The sequence below is a fragment of the Equus quagga genome, chromosome 7 (genome assembly GCF_021613505.1).
Source record: "Equus quagga isolate Etosha38 chromosome 7, UCLA_HA_Equagga_1.0, whole genome shotgun sequence".
NCBI lineage: Eukaryota > Metazoa > Chordata > Mammalia > Perissodactyla > Equidae > Equus > Equus quagga.
Genome location: NC_060273.1, coordinates 53,435,452 through 53,457,387, shown reverse-complemented (window position 1 = coordinate 53,457,387; position 21,936 = coordinate 53,435,452). Strand labels below are relative to the sequence as shown.

At 41.9% G+C, this 21,936-nt stretch overlaps 1 protein-coding gene across 1 annotated transcript in view; it reads left to right on the top strand.

Annotated features, from left to right (window-relative positions):
- DOCK2 (dedicator of cytokinesis 2) overlaps positions 1-21,936 on the top strand; it is a 403,039-nt gene that overhangs the window by 124,105 nt on the left and 256,998 nt on the right. The window contains exon 26 of the mRNA XM_046668606.1: positions 20,146-20,294. Coding sequence (XP_046524562.1) covers positions 20,146-20,294 — 149 coding nt within the window. The remainder of the gene's footprint in view (positions 1-20,145; positions 20,295-21,936) is intronic.

Genomic DNA, 21,936 nt, shown 5'->3' with positions numbered 1-21,936 from the left:
AGGAATTCATCCCATGTCATTTTCCCTCCCAGAGAGAGCTACAACCAATTTTCTTTCTGGGTCATCCAAGGTGGGCATCGTTTTTTCTCAGACAGCACAGTCTGATCTCTTTTGGGGGAAGCGTATTTCCCCTAGTGGCGAAGTCCTCCATCCTTTCAGATGAGCCAACCCTGCTGTTACTGTGCTAAGAAGCGCTTGGCTGTTTCCCTACCAGCTTGAGCCCAGTTGCCCTGAGTTGCTGCTCTGCTCTGGCTGCAGCTGGTTCTGTTACTCAGGAGGGACAGGTCGAGTCTGATTCGATTTTTAAATTTTAAGCACCACCCCTACGAGTAATTAAAATATGTTTTTGTTGGGGCTGGCCCCGTGGCCGAGTGGTTAAGTTCGCGCGCTCCGCTGCAGGCGGCCCAGTGTTTCGTTAGTTCGAATCCTGGGCGCGGACATGGCACTGCTCATCAGACCACGCTGAGGCAGCGTCCCACATGCCACAACTAGAAGAACCCACAACGAAGAATACACAACTATGTACCGGGGGGCTTTGGGGAGAAAAAGGAAAAAATAAAATCTTAAAAAAAAAAAAATATGTTTTTGTTTTTTAAAAAAATGTGTGTTGGGTCATTTTAATACACCTTCCCCTCGTGAAATCTTTGCGGGCTCCCAAAATGCATGGGCCTCTTATGCTTGAAGCTTCTGGCAACGTGGAGGGTTCCTGCCGGATCACATGTGGTTTATCGTAAGTCAGATAAACACAAGGAGAATCCACATATTCTGCACCTGCGGAGGCTCTCCTCCTTCTGATGTTCCTCAGAGGTTTTCCTTGTCTTTGTACAACACTGCCTTCTTCAGTTCAGGGCAAGAGTGTTTTCTCTGTGTTCCAAATAATTGGCACTGAGTAGGTGCTCAATAAGTGTTTAAAGGCTGAAGGAACAATTGCCTTAACTGAAGGAAGGTAACATAGTCTATTGGAAAAAACACTGTCCTGAGAGTTATAAGCTACTAACAAGCTGTGTGACCTTGGACAAACCACTTAGCCTCTCTGGGCTCCATTCCTCATGTGTATCATCAGAGATGGAGTGCTGAGATCCTGTCCATCTCTGATAGTCAGTGAGTCTATACTGCTGGAACAGCATGGAAAAAGAGGCAGCAACGTCAAGTATGATTAAAACTGCTTGAAAAGCCTTTTTTTATCCTATGGTTTCATGAGCACTAGTGTCAGCCTGACATGAAAGACACAGAAGGAGTCATAGTGTTCAGATATATCGTGGGCAGTGTGTTGTCCACCAGGCCATAGCTGAATCCATGGTGTGTCGTTGAGATGTTTGTCAGGACTGGGTCTGTGTTTCCTGGCGTAGGGGACCTGGGGTTCCACCAGTCTTCTGAGTCTTTGGAGAGGGGGCAGCAGTCATGAAAACAGAGCCCGACTTACAGGTGGATTTTTCTCTCCATGCAAATATTTCTGTGGGTTTCAAAAAATTGCTTTTCATCAGGCTTGCCCCTGCCAGTGTCCCAGATTTGCCAGAACTCGTGTGTGCAGCGAGATGCTTGATTTGGTTTGGTGTGGTTGATGGGGATTCTGGGCTCCCCTCTGGTTGCAGTGGAAGGTTTTAAAATCAATTACAGTCCAGGTAGCACGAGGTTCACTACAGCGCTCTGCTGTCTGAGGCCTGTGCCAAGAAATCAAGGAGGTCCCGGTGACTGCTCAGGAAAATTTGTGGTGTTTCAGGGACCTACAGCAAGTTACCAGTCTTGATAGATGGGGACCAGTCTGCCAACAGCTGCATGGCTTGTACTGTGGTTCAGCAGGAAAAGGAGAAAATAATTCTCTGAGCGTAAGATGTGTTGTTCTTTCTTCCTAGTTCATCAAGCGATCTTGGCCATATATATCAAGAGACAGACCCTGGAGTTTGTGGGGTGGAGTGGGATAGATGGTTTTCTTGCTCTTGTTCATGGAAAGAGAGCAACTCTGACATCCAGGCTCCCTCCTCATGGCCAGGCTTCTTGTAGCTTTTTGCTCCGGAGGCCTAAATCTGATTAGCTATTCCTTTCTCCCTCTCTTGCCAACCTAGGGGAGAACACTGGGCAGCTCTCCAGTTTCTTTTTCCTGGTCTGTCCTGGGAAAGGGCGACGTCCTCAGAATGCACTGCTGCATGGCTGCAGCTCTCCAGGCGCTTCTTCCTATGCCTGAGGGTCAGAAATGAGGGGCTCAGAGGGAAGGAGTACAGCCTTGGAGCAAATTCAGTTCATTCAACAGCTACTCGGGGCTCCAGTCCTCAGCTGTACTCCAGTTTTGTCTGCCCACGTTTGCCTAGAGGAGTTCATCTGTTCTGGTGGCTCAGTGCCATCTCAATGCTCAAAACCCCCATCTCAATCTTTAGTCTTTGCTTTTGCCTCAAGACCCTTATCTTTAACTGCCTCTCAGACGTCTCAAATTCCATACAGGATAGACGGGGCTACATTTTTAATGAAGAGAGGCAACACTTAGAACAGGCTTTCCAATTCAATAAATATTTATTGATCCTCCGCTATAAACAAAGCATTGAGTAGCCATTTAGAAAATACAAAGTTGGCGAAAATATAGTGACATTCTCAAGGAGCTTGCCTTCATTTGCAAAATGAGGCACTCTTTTATTAAAATGCGGGATGACTCTTCTACCGTAGAGATATAGGCAAAGTGCCATGGGACTTCAGAGGAGAGCTAGATGATTTTAAAGTCTTTCTTGTTGTTTACTACATCTAAGCAAGAAATACCAGAGAGCTTCAGAGCTGTGAGTGATCAGCCTTTCTCAATTTATTAAACTAGATTTTGGTAATTTCCGTTTTGTTTCCCATTATCTTGACTTTGTCCCCAAATGTATAAAGAGAGTTTCTTGGATGATCTCCTTACCAAAGGCTTTTTGAGTTCCAGAGAGACACTATGGCATTTATTTATTCATTTTTGTTTCATAATCTCTGAGTTGTATCCACCAGTGACTTTGCAAAAGTCATGCTACGTCTTTGGTTCTCAGTTTCTTCACCTGTAAAATGGGGATAATAATGGGGTTGACATGAATGTTAAGTGAAATAATGCTTAACATGGTCCCTGGATGGTAAAGAATGCTCCATAAGTGGTAGCTTAGAATTAATATAGGAATAATTATTATTTTCATAAATTATTCATTTATAATTATTACATTGATTTTCATTATCATCAGTTCAGAGTTGGAACCAATGTAGAGCATTAAAAATAAAACGTTGTTTAAATTGACTTTCTCAGAATATCAAGACAGGAAAAACAACTGTGTGAGAAAGAGGATATACCTACATACTACTATAATTAGAAGAATTACTTTTTGTAATTTCTTATAGAAATCTTCTAAAGCAGGTTGTTGTTAAGCAAGGAGAAACTTGCTTAACTATGTTGGATCTTGCAAATGAGCAAGCTTACAGTTACTTAGCTGGTTTTTAACTACTGATCTGTTTTTTTTTCTCCCTCAGTCTACTTTTCTCATAGGAAGGGGGAGGTAAAACCGGTGGTTAGAATCAGCAGCCTCTGTTACTCACCTGGCATAAACTACCTCTTGACTCAGGCAAGTGATCAGGGGATGGTTTGTAAGCCCAATTTAAAGGCAGCGCTTTGCCCACTGGTTTCCAAAGCTGAGGGATGTATGGGCATATATCCTGGACAGTCAGCTTCTGTTGCGCCTGGATTCCAGTCGATTTTATTGATTTTTTTTCAACACAACAGTTTCAAAAGTCTCTTTTGCCCCAAAGTAGCTGATCTTTTCAAATCTTTGCTGTTTCCTCCTGGTGAGACTTTCAGATAGCAGGGTAAATGCAATTAACAACTACATACTTTAGGTGATGAGATTCTAGAACATGTTTAAAGGTTTCATAAAGCACAGTCACGTAGAGTTGAGCAACTCCTTGGAGAGACTGCCTAATCCAACCTCCTCTTTTTATAGCCAAGGAAACTGGTCTGAAGAGTGGACATGACCTGCCCAAGGTCACACCATGAGTTAGTGGAAGAGATAGGAAGCCAGGAACTGCTATTTTGATTTCTTCTTTTCACTTGTGTTTCTCAAAGTGTGGATTTGTACCACCATATGCAAAATTATTTTCCTTGGCATGAAGATAATTTTACGTATGATGCACAGATAAAGTACTGTATCACAGGAGCAGGAGATATTCATTGTCTTTCCATCTTTCTGATTATGGCAAGCATTGTGTACTTTTGCTATTTTGTCTTTAATCTTTCTTCACTAATCTCCTTTGATAAGAAGGAGGGAGCAGACCTCAGGCGTAAGCTCCTCTTAGAGTTTCATAAAATTGTTTTGCTTTCATAGTATTGATTGTTACACTTACCTTCCATCTATGGCAAGGGATACTGGTTTTCCACTTAAAGTAGCAAATTTTTCTTTCAAAATAAATGTAAGCAGATTAGCATGAATCTACACTATGAAAAAATATTAAATAAATAATAGGGCAGGGTGTAAATTATGAGGAGTACCTGGTGGGTTTCATATTGGCAAAAATAATGGTTAACTGAAGCTAGGAAAATATTTGATTCTGCCTGTAGAATGCTCTGAGCCCTTTGAGGATAGATGTGGCTGAATCCTAGTTTCCTTTACTTCATGTCATGTCTTTTTTATGTAGCAGCTGGAAAAACAATCATTAGATCTAAAAGGAGAACATGAAACTACCCATATGCCAGAGATGAACTCAGATATGTTGACAATCTCATTATTGATAGCTTCCCTACAAGCCAAAAAGTTGGATTGGTAGCCAATTTAGTTTCAGTATGTAGGTATATTTGTGTATATTTTAAATTATACACTGTGTGCTATTGCATTGGTTGAAAACAGAAACTGATTTTATCTTTCAATGATGCTCTATTTTAAGATTCTGTTTTAGACTTCATTCTTGTCTTGCTTTCCCCTTCTAGTAAGATCTTTAATTTCTGATTATCTTGTTGTTCAATGAGAGCATGCGAATGGGAGAAAAAGGTGGCAAAATGCAATTTATCAAACATTTTTGCACTATTATCACATTTTAAAGATTAGAATGTATGGAATGAATGGAATTGGAATATTAAAGTTATTCATCAAATGGGGGTATAGGGGGCTTTCTTTTCCTTATAATTTAGCTATAGCAAGTGAGTACATGGAAGAAAGATATATGAGGTTACAGTATTCCAGTGATTTTCCCATTATCTTTAACAGCTAATCTTCCAATATTGCTTAATTTGTTTTTCTGTGGCCTGAAGCAAAAGCTTCTGTTTACCAGTAGCTTAGTTACCCAGAGATCCAGGAGCTGTGAAGCCCAGTTACTGCCAGCCTGGCGTGAGCTTGTGCTTATAAATATCGCGCAGAACTTATTCATGTCTGCCGATGTGGCGGACCTCCTTCCACTGGCCATTATGTGTTTTTTGTGAAATGCTCCTTCAGTAGAAAATTTATTCTCATTTAGAGGAATCTGGAAAAAAAAAAAAAGGAAGATGGAGTCAACTTCTGGTGACTTATGGGCAGTTAGAGTCAAATGTTTGAAAAATGGGGTTCTGAATCAGCAGAGATTTTACAAAGGGGCTGGTGGAACTGCATACAGATAGGTACAGTACTAAGATGCCAAGAAATAATGCTACTTCTATTACAGCTAATAAAAAAACTGCATTGCTAAATTCAGGGCTAGGAAGGTTAATGATGATACATTCTTTTTTAGTATCAAAGATTAACATGATAACTTGCATATTAAAGTTAATTCAGACACACTGCTAATGGGAGAGGCATACAAAATTAATTTCTACATCACCTCATAAATTATGATCACTCACTCTTCTCTGGCTGCTGCTCTTTGTCTTGGCAGGAGCTGCTACATACTTAGAGTGGGTGCACTTCAGATTTTAGTGAGGCATCTTAGGCTCCCTAAGCATTAGGAGAGCTTGGGGTGTGTTCCCTTCAGCCCTTGATCACTGCCAGTCCTCTCCTGGGTGTTTCCCTGCTGGGATGTGTGCACTTCATCACCAGCCAGGTTGTTACTTGGCAGGGATTTTGGTTTTAATAATTAATGAGACAATGGGACTGAGCTGAGATGAGAAGAGGGTGGGAGAAAGAATGTGACAGAGGAGGGAAGAGCTGCTTTCTCTTCATGCAGATTTTCTGAGTAGAGCTGGGGATAGCATCTTTGGGTAACTGCTGTCTGGAGCTCTATTGAAGACCAAGCTCAACTGATGTAGGAACCCAGCCCAATCTTTTTAAGTGCACAGGGTCTGGAGTCTGAATGTCTCGGTGTGAGACCCGATGCAGTATCTCAGGCAATTTGCTTACTTCCCCGAGCCTCACTGTGTACACCTGTTGAACAGGGAAAATAATAATATTTGCCTGATAGCAATGTATATTTTTCATTTTGGTATAATTTACATATAGTGAAATGCACAAGTCTGAAGTGTTCAGCTCAGTGAAATTTTTGCATATATATGCACCCATGCAACCACCACCCATGTCAATATATAACATATTTCCATTAGCCAGAAAGTTACACATGGATGTTTTAAAAACTAAATAATGATAGCTTACACCTTTATAGTGCTTACCATGGGCCAAGTGTGCTGCTCTAAGTGTATTACATGTATTAGCTTATTTCATTCTCACACCTTGGGAAGGGAGGTGCTGTTATTATCTCTGCTTTACAGATGAAGAAACAAAGGTATAGAGCGATTAAGCGACTTTCCCAAGGTCACACAGACAGTAAGTGAGATTCCTGCTAACATCCACACTCCACTCCACTGTTAACTGTATAGCACTGATCACAGGCCTGGTTCTTACTAAGTACATCAAAGGCAGGAGAATGGAGCCTCCTGAATGGCTGACGTTTCTGTCCATTCCTCCTCTTCACTTTGCCTTGTCCTGGGCTAGGAGGCTGTGCGTGATGTTCTAGCTGGAGAGTCCTTGAGGGAAAAGGCCAGGTGCATTGTGGGTACTCTAGAAATAGTCATTGCCTATCATGCCAAGAAAACCCTGCCGTCCAGCTCCCCATCAACTGGCACTACTTGGTCAAGTGACAGTGTGGACAAACTTCTTGGTTAGATCACCTGGACAGTTTGGACTGCTTAACTATCCTTGGCCTCTGTCTAAACCTTGTCCTTGTGATGACCTAAACATTTTACGTGAAAATCCTTTATGTTTCCAAGCCGCTTGTCTCCTTTGTCCCAAGTCTCGTATTCGTGTACCCCCAGGTCAGTCCCCCTTCAGACCCTGGATGTTGCTGCTTTGCTTTCTCCTCCTCCTCTTCTTTGTCTGTCTTATTTTCTTTCGCTTCCCTTTCCTTCTCCTTCTTTTTATTTCATCATGGTCTTCATGATCATCACCAAATAGACTTTAATAAGCTACTCTCTGCTAAACGCACTGCAATTGTCCGTTATAAATTCTTTGTGGGAGGCGCGATGTTCAGTGTATCTTTCATATAGTTGAATTCATGCTTACACACTTGTGTGAGATCATTTTCAGACACATTTAGCCGGCTGTCCCTTTGACAGCTACATTTGAATGTCTTACAGGTACTCAAACTCAACATTTCCAAAATTGTATTCGTTCTGTTCCTGGAAACCTTCTCCTCTTCCATTATTTTCCTGCCAGTCATTTAGAGCCAGCCCTTAAATCTTCTTGTGCCTCATTTTTCCCTTTCAGTTGATCACTAAGGCCTTTGCATCTTTCTCATATATGCCTTGAACCTGGTCACTTCTCTTCACCACTTGCACCCTGGCCCTATACCCCCGGGTGCAGTGGTGCTTGACATTTGCTAGGCACTCAATGAATATTTGTGCCTATGAAAAATGAATGAAAGTGCCGTGTAAGGACAAGCACACAGTCATGAGCCCTCCTCCGTCTACTGTTTTCATGTTTTACATGAGCACACAACACAGTCAAATGAGTTAAAACCATTAGGTTTCCTCAGGTTCTTTTCAGAGCTAAAAGTCCTCAATTTGGTGTCAAAAGCAGCTAATCACTACTAAACTTAATGTAGGCCGTTAACATTAAAATTCAATATGAAAAATTTCTTTAAGAATTTAGTATCAGAAAAAGCCATGTTTCTTGCAAGGAGTTGGTTCTCTTCGTAATGATCAGCAAACTCTAGAACTTGGATTTCCTCTGTTGTCCTGAGAGTCTATCACACAAGTCAGGAGCCACATTTGACGGGCAATTGGAGCCCTTATGTTAACTTTTACATTGGCATGTTGTCTTTGTTCTTTTATTCCTTTTTGGTCTAAGATAGCATAGACAGAAATACACATAACTAATAATAAATATACCAACTTATGCCCCAAATAAAATATTAATGTCAATTTCATAGGAGTACAATTTGAGATTCATCAGCAGAGGCTGAGCGTAATTGGAAATGAAGCACGTTACATTGTATATGTTTTTTCTACCGTTCCTGTCAATTGACTGGTTCTTTTCTTTATTACACTTGGCCTGCCCCAAGGGTAGGGACTGTATATTGTCCTCTCTTTGTACAGAAAACTCATTACATGTTGTTGGCTGATATTTATTCTCTTTACTTCCACGCATCTCACCCTTTCCCTAGTTTTCTCTTCATCAGCTTCCAGTCCAAACAGGATCTCTTTGATCCTCTCATTTAAATATTGAGCCTAAATGTGTGATTCATTTCTTAAATCACTCTTGCTTTGCGCGTTCCAGGGGAGAGGGCTCAGTTGGCTCTGTTGCAGGAATGGAGAAATGAGCGGGAAGAAGCCCCTGTCCCCTCAGGGCTGCCTCTGTTCTCCACCTTCTTAGCTGAGTGCTTTTAGAACAGAAAACCGGGCCAGGAGGAGAAATTCTTCCCATTTCCATTTTTATTTATAGGCGGGAAAATGGTAGTGATTTTTTTCCCCCTTCCTCTTTGAAGTTTGCTTTCCATTCTTCAGCTTATTTGGAATACATTATACTTCTCTGTTTTCCCTTTGTAATAAACAATGCTAGATTTTAAACATGTGGGGCTGTAAATGAGGGGGACCCCAGCCTCCTCTGCTTTGACGCCATTCTGGGGAAGGTGAGGAAAGGAGAAAATCAGATGATGATTAGAAACAATTACACAACCATTCCATTTTGCTAATGCTTGAATCCAGGAGAATTTTCTCATTTAATTCTCTGAAATGGAGGGCCGCTCTGTTAGCCTTAAAATGTAAACAAGAGGTTTTTAATGCGCGCTCTTCTCAGAAATGGAATACTGGCTGCTTATATTGATCCAAAACATTGCTGTTGATTTCTGTTGTTTTCGGTGTTTGTACGTTTTGTGATGGCAGCGGTATAGGATTGTTCATGTGAGGCTGGAGGATTGCCGGTAAGTGGTATTATTATTCTAAGTTGCAAACAGAAATGTGAAAGGATGTTGAGAGAAAGCTTGCCTGAGCTCTCTTTTAGCCTCTCCATATACAAAAGGGAACATGAAAATCTGAAGCATATATCCCAATCATTTCAATTTGTACCTGCCTCTTAGAGCTCAATTCTGAGTTTGCTATTTTAGACAACAGAGCACTTTGTTTGAATGATGCAGATAATAGCTTCAAGTCCATTTCACTCCAGCATGTCTGGACCAGGTGTATTGTCAAGTATATACATCAGCTACAGCCAAAGGAAAGGGAAGTTTCAACATCCTCTGCTTTGAACTCAAAACATCTTAGCTGTAGCATCAGATACCAATGCCTCACGACACGTAATAATTACAACTGAAATTGTATAATGTTTTATTTGGATCTTCTTATGAAATAGGCATTGTAATCCCCATCTTTGGAGGAAGGGAGGTAAAATGACCTATCCAAGGTCACACAACCTGGCAGTAGTAAGACTGGATTCAGACCTAGGTCTCAAGACCCTCAATCCAGAGTTCTACCTACTTTCCTGTACCTGCCTCTGTGATAGGGCGAAGCCAGGAATGGGAAGATATTGCAAGAAGGGCTGCTCGGGAGAAATGGTGAAGGCGCAGAAATACACGTATAGTTCTCCTTAAACACTGCTCCTGCAGCCCCCTGCTTCTGCCACCTGATTTCCTCAAGGATAGTACAGAATAACGAATATTGAAATAACCCTACACTAAATAGAGTTCTGATTCTGACAGTTGGCTGAAGTATAGGCAGACAAGTCTCCCTCTCTGAAATCAGCAAACACACATTCATTCATTGAACACTTATTAGGATCCTCCTGTGTGACAGGCATTGTGCCTGGAACTGCAGGCAACATGACTTGATTGAGATTGGATACCTCACCCCAGGCTCTCATGTCTCTGAGGAAAAGTTCGTGAACGATTGAAGGTCATGATTGCTGTTTGCTAGCCAAGTGCAATGAGATGGGTAAACTCAACCAATTGTAGTTGAATAAATAGTTGATTGAATTAAAAAGGAAAGAAGTGAGTGGATGAAGACCAAGTCACTGAGTCCATGAATGCTCATTATTGTTTAATTCTTGGATTCTAGGATCGGAATTTTTTTGTTTGTGTCTTTATTCCCCTAGGACTGTAATACCTCCTAAAAGAAGACAAAAAAACAAGCCATTAAATAAACCAACCAACCAGAGTCTTGTTTTTTCTGTATAAGGCCAGGTTAAGGGAGCTAACACATTCAAAGGGTAACTGCCTCTAGCTTGCGGAACCCAGGAGTTGGGAATAATTGTCTGTACTTATGAGTCTGTGAATAAAGTAGGAACAACATTGACAATGGAGTCAGACAGGTCTGCATTGGGATCTTACCGCTGTTGTGCTTATAATAGCTAAGTGACCCTGGCAAGCTCCTTGGAGCTCCTATTTTCTCATCTGCAAAATGGGGACAATGCAATATACAGAACCGGTTTGGTAAGGGTTAAATAAGTTCCCCGAATAGTGCCTGGAACCCAGCAGGAGTTCAACTTGATTTATCTCTCTCAAACTCAATATTCCATTCTCCCTCTCTTCCACTCCCAATAGATTTCTAGACAAATGGTTTCTGTCCTTTATTAAAATATATCTATTATAATGACCCCTACTTATGAGAAAACTCTGAGTATGTGACCACAGACTAACTCAGAAGAGTTAAAGGTGAAAGAGTTCTTGGTTAAGCAAATATTGGAATTCATGGAGCCAGGGAGCTGTGTGAGTCTGCAGAGCTGACGGGGCTGGGGAGACGGGATTAAGGGATTCTGTGTGGTGTGGTGCAGAGGAGAAGCAGTGGGTCAGAGAAGATAAACCCTGGAGGGGTGTGGCTGGTATTGACTGGTAGAATGGGTGTCCTAAGCGCTTATAAATTGATCTGAATTCCAGGTGTCACTGAATTGGAACCAAATGGGGACAAGGGATGTAAGACACAGTTCTTCACTGTTAAAAACCTACCTTGACTCCTTTCTCCTCTTGCACGAATTTGAAATGGAGCATACTGCTTTGATGGGAATCCTCTTTTAAAGACTGCCCAGTCTAGAGGCCACTTGGTCCCACCCCATGCTTTTCCATTGGCTTCTCCTTTCATTAGCCAGGGTTGGGAGGTGGGTGAGATAGTTTTCTAACCAGGCTGAGCTACACTCATCTGCTGTGGCATCGTGAATGTAATCATTCTTAGCATCGGGGAACAAATCAAATTTGGGGTCATGACTCCATTGGCCATAGCTGCACCTTTATTTTCCTGAAAGCACTTTCTATGGAGCTGGACTGTGGTTTAATGAGTAAACCGGCGGGGAGGGAGGAGGCTGGTCAGCAGTGGGAGTGTAAATGATCTCGGGAAGTGCGACAGGGTAACTGAAGGTGTGAGCACCTGTCAGAACACGCTGATTACGCCCTAATAGCTTTCAGAGAGTGTGATGATGGCCCATCTCTGCAGCCACTTCACACCGTGGGAGACATGTGGATGGGAGTCTCATTACTGGCTGGTTGAGGCAATGAAATGGTCTCCATGATTAGACCCTGACTTGATAAACCCTAAAATGGATCTATTGTTCTCTCACTCAAATGTTCAGATGCTTACGCATCTATATAGCACATCTGATCCATCAACAAGACATGTTGGCTCTGCCTCCAAACTGTAACGCAAGCCTGTCCACTTCTGCCTGTCCCTCCTGCTGCAAACTAATCAAGCCTTCATCTTCTGTCCCCTCCACTGTTACAGTGAGGAGGCAGGATAGCTTAGTAGTTGTGAACATGGGCTCTGGAATCACATTGCCTGGGTTTAAATCTCAGCTCTACCTCTTACTAACTGTGTGATCTTAGACAAGTTACTGACCCTCTCTGAGCTTCAGTTTCCTTATCCATAAAGTAGGCATAATGATATATGTCTTTATAGAGAGAATGCCTGGCAGAGAGGGAGGGCTCAATAAATATTAGACCTCTTCTTCCCCTCTACAAAAGCACCGTCAGTGTTCTCCTGCCTTCCTCTCTAGGTCTACACCTACCCCCCATTAAAAATATAAAAACAAACAAATGGTTATCTCTACACAGTAGTCAAACTCCTTTCCATGGGCCACAGGGCCTGATGAGACCTGGTTCAGCCAAGCTCTCCAAGTTTGTCATCTCATTTTATACTCCCCTCTAATCTGACCTTGCTTGTCTGATTCCTCCAACATGTTAAATTCCACCCCAGGGCCTTTGCATGCCATTTCCTCTGCTTGGAATGCTTCTCCCCAAGACCTTTGTAGACCTTTTCCCTCTCACCCTCAGGTCTCAACTCAAGTGTCTCCATCTCAGAAAGACTTCTAGACTGCCCTGTATGGAACTATCTTCCCTGACCCCCCAAACTCTCTCATGTTACCCACTTAATTGTCTTGCTGGCAACCATCAGTATTCATTGGTGTAGCAATACTACTATATATATACGTATATATACTTAAGGATATAAATATATTACATATAGACTATCAGAGCTTACAAATTATAATTAGTGTGAAACTTTTTGGACACAAACACTTGTGTCTTCTTAGACTTTCTAGCACTTATTTATCAGTCCCCTCTTCCTGCCATCACTATGCTTCTGAATGGCAAAACCCAACTTATTATAGGGCATTTGCTTATGGGTGTAGTGCAATATCATGTTTTTTGTTAAAGATAAAGGGTATATGGTAAAAAAAAATAACATGATTTGGACTTTAAGTAGGTATCGAGGATAAAGTTCTGGAAGTGTGTTTCTCCTTTAGGATTTACTGCCTAATTACATTTTCACCCTTGTAAGGTGCCTGAAGAGGACTTTTACAGTTGCTGAGTTCTGGAATCTCTAAATAGGCTGTGTTAGTTTAGCTGGGGAGACGTATTTGGGCCCTGAGGGTTCATAAAGTGGAGATATACATCATGGTGGAGGCAGGCTGGAGGGGCAGTGAGTGATGCTTCTGGATGTTGTAATTAGGTGTGTTCTCAGGGAGGTAAGAAAAGTGAATCATGAGGAGCTGCTGAAGAATGTGTTGGAGGAAAATGCTAGCATAGTTGTAAAGGCTTGTAACCTGATCTGGAATATGAAGTTTGTGGGTAGTTATTGATTTCCCAGTGGGTGGAATTACTTTTCTTCGTGACACACCGGCTGGAGGAGGGAGGTTGTGAGAACAAATTGCTATCTGTCAGAGTAGAGTTGTGTGTGGAGGTCTTCCTTCGTGTCTTGCTGATTGAACCAAGTGGTCTCTGACATCTGCAAATGCTCCTTAAATCAAATGGAAGAAAAGTGGCCAAGCTGGGTTCAGACTGCTTAGTCTTGCCCTGGAGAATGTGGGGTTTCAATTAGGGGTCTTCCCTGCTTGCCAAAAGGCCTGGGGGTGGGCAGGGTGAGCCTCGACAACCACACGTTCCTCACCGTCCCACAAGAGGGTTGAGCTGAGCTAAATTCACCTTTCAGTCAATAGGAACTTGGCCAAAGCAGAATGTGTTTCACCTTAAAGCCTGTGAAAAATCGAACAGGATTGAAGAGTCGATTAACCCCCACTGGCGACAAAGTCAGGGGCTGGCCATGAGTGGAGTGAAATTCCAAGTGAAGACTGCCACAGGCAGGCTTAGAAACAGAGTAACCACATTAAGGACGTGACTCAGCTCCGACACAGACACGTTGCTGGTGTTTAACCTTCCTCCCCATAGTAAGAGAGGGGTTCCAGAAGGTTCTTAAGTCTCTCCATTATGGTGGTGGAACCAAGATGTACCTGGGATCGAAGATTGGCAAACATTTCCCTAGTGGGGCTATAGGGTGCCAGTCTCATCTTCATCTGTTTTGTGAATGGTTCTTTTGCTTGTCCCTCTCTCCACCTCAGCTTTGGGGAGGGGAGAGGTAATGGCTTCTCTTTGTGGGCATTGCACTATATCTGTAGGCCTCTGCTGACCCTCCCTCAATTCTGGGATGGGTTACTTGCAGACTGGTGTAGGGCTGGCACTGAACCGGTACCTCTCAAAAAACCAACGTGGGACAATTACAGCTTTCGACCACAGCTTTGGGTCTCAGCTTCATTTCTGGCATGATAACAAGAATCTCACTGGTTTTCCTGTTACATATTCAATGACCACATAGTGTGATAAATGATAAGACAAAAGTATAGTCTGGATGCTACAGGAATACCGAACAGGGTCCCCCAAGTCAGAGTTGTGGTGTCAGGAACATTGTCCTAGGGGATTTGGCGTCTAAGTTAAGACATGGAAGGCAAGAAAGAGTTAGTCAGGTGAAGATGGGAGGGATAAGAGCATTCCAGGCAAAGAAAATAACGTGCAAAAATTCAGAATCAGGAGAGGGAGAGACCGTGGCTGGGATGGTGTGGGAGCTGGAGGGTGGAGTGGTAAGGAAGGGCCTGGTCACAGAGGGCCTTCAGCTACGCCAGAAAGTTGATAAAACTCACTGTGAGGGCAATAGGTAGCACTTTAAGGAGAGGAGTCTGTGGTCAGGTTTGAATTTTGAGAAATTCCTGTTACTGAGACTGGAAGTATGGAGATGAGTTTGGGGGACTTAGAAGAGAGGGTGGAGGAAGCTGGCTTGGGTGTAGGATGGATATGACGTCGTGATGGAGTGATGTTGGGGATGGAGAGAGGAAGGAATCAAACGTGCTTGGCTGCCTCCGTGACTGGGAGTGTCTTCACTCTGAGAGCAAGCACAGGAGAAGAGCAGACCTGTGGGGACGACGGTTGGGTTCAGATGTGGTTCTTAGGAGTGTTTCCCTCTGGAGCTGTGGCTGTGGCTGTGGTCACAGGTGTATTTTTGGCCTGATGCACCTGAAAGCAGTTTTCAAAGTGCACAAAGACTCTCCATTTAGTTCTTTCTGTGGGGCTGATATTGCAGAGAAGGAGATGAGGGAAGGGACCATCTTATTTGAAGCATCCCGGAGTCATGAAATTATTGCAAAAGCATATCACACATCAAGAAAGCTATGAATTCAGGTAGTAGCACCTTCTGCCATAGGAGGGGAAAATTTTATCCGGGAAGGAAAAGAAACAGAGCCCAGAAACACTACATTTTCCTCTCTGCAGTCACTTTGACAAAAGAAAACTCCTTTCTGTGAAAATACAGAGTTGAGTAGCTCTGCGGGTTCCCAAGTGCCTGGTCTGAATTACAATTTGCACTTGTCACCTGATGGCAGATCTCCCAGCCTTTGTCAGACACCAGGGACCCAGGCTGGGTTTTCAGGTCTCTGATACTCATTGCCTCTGCCTAGAAAGATTGATTTAAGGCTCTGCAACATTTATCTTTTAAACCATTTGTGTTTGTTTGCTTGACAATCAAGACACAATTTAGAAATGCTGCTTCCTGAAGCTTTACAGACTAATATAATTTCACAACTCCAATTACAAATGAGAAAAATTATTTCATCTTGAGAGAGGAGCCAGACGTTTCTGAGAAATCATGGTTAACAAGAAGACAAAGTCCTTTCTGAAAAACAGGCCTCGTTATTAATGGCTTCCTCAGCTAAAATCTTGCTGACTTTCAGCACCAAGAGCCTTGGTCTTCTGAGGATGCTGTTTTTTGTTTTTTGTTTTTTTTTAAGATTGGCACCTGAGCTAACAACTGTCGCCAGTCTTTTTTTTCCTTTCTTTCTGCTTTATCTTCCCCAAACCTCCCCTGGTACACAGCTGTATATCTTAGTTGCAGGTCCTTCTAGTTGTGGCATGTGGGATGCTGCCTCAATGTGGTCAGATGAGCGGTGTCCAAACTGGCGACACCCTGGGCTGCTGCAGCGGAGCGCACGAACTTAACCACTTGGCCACAGGCCCTGCCCCTGAGGATGCTGGTTTTGATATCTGTAAAGTAGATGACTTTCAGGTTGATAAACCACTGCTTCTGCTGGGGTCTAGTCTGCAGGTCCCACAACCTCCGTGGTTTGTAAACAATGCAAACACATCCACTGTCTTTCCACCTGGCAAATAGATTTACTTCCTCTGAACCTATTTTGTGGAATCATAAACTTTTGGATGGGGACTTAATCATTCAGTTTAACCCTTCAGCTGATACTTCGAATACCTTTTCATCATCCCTATCCATAGGCAGCTACCCACTGTTTAAATACTTCTAGAGATGGAGAGCTCACTATCAGATCTTTCCATGAGAATTTACTAATTTAGCTCAATTTTAAGCAGAATTTAGTCTAACACATTCACAGGGAGATCTTCAATAATATCTAAAATCTCCCAACTGGCCTTTTCCCTTGGAGTCATATCTTTGTAATGAGTTCTAACTGAAGTATCTCAACTAGAATACCAGCAGAATGAACTTTTAAGGAAAACCCTGAACTTAATTATTCCACAGCTCTGTTTTACGGCCAGTCCTAACAAGTTGCCACCCCCAAGAGCTAAAGGCACTAGATGTTTTCTTGTCTACTTAATCTACTTCTTATCTCTGTTGGCTCTGTTGCTATGATGGGCAGACTGCCCCTGGCCATTCCCTCCCATCCAGGAAGAGTGACTGGCCCTTAGCAAACTTTCAGTAAACTTAGCAAGTCTTCAATTAGACTGACAGACTAAATGAATGAATGAGTTAATTAACTGCTTGAGTGGACTAACCCTTTATCTATCCTTACATATCTCGTTTCTATACGTCCTAATGATTCCATTGTACAGGTGGAGAGAGTTTTAAATGACTTTTAATTTTGAGTCACAAAAGACTGTTTTAGACTTGAAAACCTTGTCTTCTTATGCTTTAAACTCAAGATGATTGACTGCTTTTGATCTGGTTCTTACTACCTTCCTTCAAGGTCTTATCAAATCTTTGGCTTCAACAGAAGACAAGAATGTTGTGTCGGAAGATAGGAATCCAGGGGGCAGAACCCAGCACTTTTATTCTCATCGTCGTCGCTTGGACTACTGCTGTAGCATGTTCGCTGGTCTCTGCCCTTTGGTCTTTTCTTTGTCCAGCTACACTATACACTACAATGACATGAATCTCCTTAAAACACATCTTTTGTTGCCTCCCTTTTGCCCAGAGGACTGTTGAAGAAGAGTTTTTATTGTGTTTTAAATTTCCTTTTATTTTTACTTGCAAAATTAGCTTTTCGAAGAGGAGGACTACAATCCTTCTGGTTGGGTTTACTTATGACAACATCAGCGAAGGCAGACTTGGGAAGTTAAGTTTTGTGAAGTTGGTGAGGTCATTCATCTCCCAATGACAAAGAGTTTATAGCTTCAAATGAACTCATCTATAACAGGCATTCTAACACATGTAATTTCCTCTAACAAGCAAATGTTTTCAGAGTTACAAGATGTTTAGAAGATAACTTTTAAAACAAACTTCTGAATGAACATTGCAGGAAATTTTCTTACCCCTTTTAATAAATAGATCTGTACAAAAATTCAACCTTAGGGTGACAAGATATGGACTAAGTATAGATTTAACTTACATGTTGTGGTAATTGGTATGAAATATTATCCAGATTTTCTTTATCTCTCTACACAAAGGGTAGTGGCTAACGCAGTACCTTAGGTCCTTAGGTCAAAAATTTCTTGAGTCCAAATTAAGCATCGTTAAACCTGTGGCCTATGATTTCATCTATAATTTTAAGCAAACCTGAGTCAATATTTTGTTGCCTATAATTTTCTGTTTCCATAGAACTATAACCTAACATCTCTATTGCATTTAAGGACTTTCCTTTGAAATATCATCTTGCATTATTCTTCTTTCAAGAGACTATTCTACTTGTCAGATCTGTGTACTCTAAATCACCCTCTGTTCCCTAAATCCCTACTCTTCCTACGGCAAAGTTATCTATTCATCAATGACCGTCTCTAATGACACCTCTTCCGTTCATTCAACCAAGATTTATTGAGTCACTACTATGATCCTGGTGCTGTGTTAGGCACTTATATTTAGTCTGACTCTCACGGAACTTACACATTGGTTAGATGAATGGACATTAATTAATTACACTAATTAGAATTTATACAAACTGACATTGGTGCTCTCAGAGAAGGGATGCAATTCTATCAAAACCTGTAAAGCCTTCCATCCAGAGATCATTTCTTCCTTCTGAAGCCTTGAGGGCATTTTATACCAGTTGGAATTCTTTGGTTGTTGTGAGCAACAGAAAGCTACTTTGGTAAATTTAACTTAAAACAAATGTATTTGTAAGATAGGGAGCGGTTCTCAAAATCAGTCATCAGAGAGGAGAGACCCAGAAAAGCTCTGGGAGGGGAAGCAGCAGGCACCCATGGCAGCCTCCTCAGGGCACTTCTGTGCAGACAGCCGAGCTCCAAGAAAAACTAGACTCATTGTCTAGTGGTTAAGAGCACAGGTTCTGTAGTCAGACTGGATCCACCACTTACTAGCTGTGTACACATGGGCAAGTCCCTCTGTTTCCTCATCAGGGAAATGGAGAAATAATAGTATCTACTTCTTAGAGTCATTGGGAAAATTAATTGAGGGAATTCCCGTGAGACACATAAAACAGTGCCTGGCATGTTGTAAGCAATGTCAGCAATTACTGTTATTATAGTTCCCTCAAGATTAACATCTCAAGGGATCATCCTAATTAGGGTCAGGTGCCAGCTCTTGTCCGAAGGAGGGCAGGGAGCCTTACGACAGTATCCCTAGGATTATAGCCCACAGCAGGGTGGCTCTCCAGAGTGAAACCAAGGTGCTGTGCCAGAAGAAGGTGTAGATGTTGGGCTGACAGAACAAGAGACTTCCTCTGCCTCTTCCCACCTTTATCTTATTCCGTCTTCTGTCATTGCTCTTTGTTTTTGTTGTCAATCACCTCTGTCAGATTTTAAGTATATAATGAACAAGAACCATATCTTATCTCTGTACTTCCAGAAATACAGTGCCTTCTACATCAACGGTGTTCAATACCTATTTGTTATATTGAATTAAAATGAAACCCTGGTGTATGTGATTCACATCTCAGCTCTAGAAGCATCTGGGTGGGGATGGCTTGAAAAATTTTTGGATTTTTTTTTGGTCCCTAAAGGTTTGCCATTTTCAAGAGAAATATAGAAACAAAGCTGTGTAGGATTTCAGAGCTTTCCAGAAATTTCCTGAAACAGCAATGCCAAGAGAGATACCTTTCTTTGCAAAAGTTTGAATTTATTTAAAATGAAAGCCATTCTGCACAAGGATGCATGTGGAAGGTTATTCACTTTTGTATTGTTTGTGCCAGTGAAAAATGTGCATCATAGAGGTATGACTAAATAACCAAATATATACAGAATAGAGGAGATCATAAAACAGCTACAAATAATTAGGCTGATCCCTATATATGTAGTAACATAGAAAGTGCTCCAAGAAATATTCATGAGTGAAAAAAGTCAAGGTACAGAAGAATACATACAGCATAGTCCCCTTTTGTAAAAAGGAAACAAAAACAAAATGAAACTACGCGTTTTATACTGATATGTACCTATGTAAAATATGTAAAGAGATCTGGAAGGTTTATCATCACAGTATGATATGTCTTGCTTAAATGAAAGGCCAAATCAAAATGATACTACATATTTCCTACTGAAACCTTTTTACATGTATATACATATATACATTTTTATATGTATGCACATATGTATGCATAGAGCAGAATAACTGGGCGCCTCTGAGGAGCAGGGGTTAGCAGAGAGACCAGAATTGTGAATGATGTTCTAAGGAAATCTTAACCTAATCTTTAATATTTAAACTTTTTACAGGGAGAATATATTCATGAATTATTTATTTAGTGAAAAATTATCTAAAAAAAAAAAATAAAGAAAAGAAAATGAGGAAGCTCAAATGCCTCTGAATTGCCTTCTTTCCAGAATGCCGGGACATTCTGCTTCCTGTCATCACCAAAGAACTGAAGGAGCTGTTGGAACAGAAGGATGAGATGCAACACCAGGTCCAGGAGAAAAAGTACTGTGTCGAATTACTCAACAGCATTTTGGAGGTCCTCAGCTGTCAGGACGCGGTGAGTCCTCATGATGATGTAGATGTCCTGGACTCAGACTAGGGCTCAGTTGATTAAGGTCTAAAATATTGATGCTGATGAATAGCAGTTGAAGTCTAAAGATAAAAGTCAATGGCTTGCTCAGCAGGCCTACTTTTCCAGTGACTAACCCTCATTGCTGTGAAAGATGGCTTGGGGACTGGAGTTGAGCGTGTGGCATTTTGTCACCATGTTTCTTATTGGACAGGCTTTCTCGGGGTGTAAATATTGACATATTGTGGACTTCTTAGATGGGCTTGCCCGTTTACTAAAGCCCTGGTTTGCAGGGGCAGGAGGGGGAGTTCCCTATGCCTACATGGCCAACACAACCTCTTTTCTGCTTTCTTAGCTGATTTACTATGCTTTTGTTTTTCTAGTTATCTTCTGCAGTGGTGACAATGGTTAACTCTTCTTGGATGAGCAGCTTCTTCAGGCCTCGATTTTAGAGCTAGGGTGAGGAGTGTGATGGTGGTAGGGAGATGGCTTCAGCAGTGAAGCCAATGTATATTTGGTAGACATCATTCAGTGGTTAGGCAGGGATAGAATGCTGCCAAAGGGCAGAGTCTGCAGAAGATGATAAGGCAGATGGAGTGATGATAACTAGGTAAAGCATGAGAGGCAATGATTACACACAGGCCCTGAATTCTTAAGACTTGGAAGAGGGAGGTAAGGATTTTTGATTTGACTCAAGTTCCATTGGCAACCTCACTTTGACTAATGTCCTCAAGGTATCTGCCCCTAAATGGGCTGGTTTCAGAGGACTATGTAGACCCATACAACCAATAAAACTTTTCTAAGTATTTGTGTGAGCATTTCCCCCACCCTCTCTCCTCCCTAGAAAATCCTCAGAGAAGGGCTTTCTGGATGAACTGACTATGATTGACTACAATTCGAAAACTTTGCTGAGCAATATTCCCTTACGGTTTGTCTCCCATAGTCACCATTATTATCAATTTCCTTGTGTGTCTCTCTTTATCTCTTCCCTTCCATTCTAATTAAGCTTCTTCTTATCTCATTACTAGGTAAATGCAGTAGCTTGCTCCATTCATTCATTCATTCATAAATACGTATGATGCACCAGATATGTGCCAAGCATTGGGGGCACAAGGGCATGGTCTCTTTCTTTAAGAAAATCTTTACAGACATGTAAATAAGCAATATAATATAATATAATATAATACAATATAATATAACATAACGTAATATAATATAATATATCTATATGCCAACTACATGTGCTAGAGCTACAAAGAGTTTGAGTGTGTAAGCACTTTTGTTAAGAAAGCCTTCACAAAGGAAGCCAAGCTTCAGCTGGGTCTTCAAGGGTGAATAATTAATAATCACAGCTGCTACTTGATGCGGGGTCGGTGAGCCGAGGAGTCGAAAGAAAGATTTCTTGGACTCTCAAGGTCTGGCAGTGGTGCTCTTTTATTTAGAGAATAGTACAGAATAGCATGGTGACAGGACCCATGGGCAGTGAAGAGCTGCAGGCATGGGGACAGGGCCCATGGGCAGTCAGAGCTCCTGCTGCTGCTGCATGGGGACAGGACCCATGGGCAGTCAGAGCTTCTGCTGCTGCTGCATGGGGACAGGACCCATGGGCAGTCAGAGCTCCTGCTGCTGC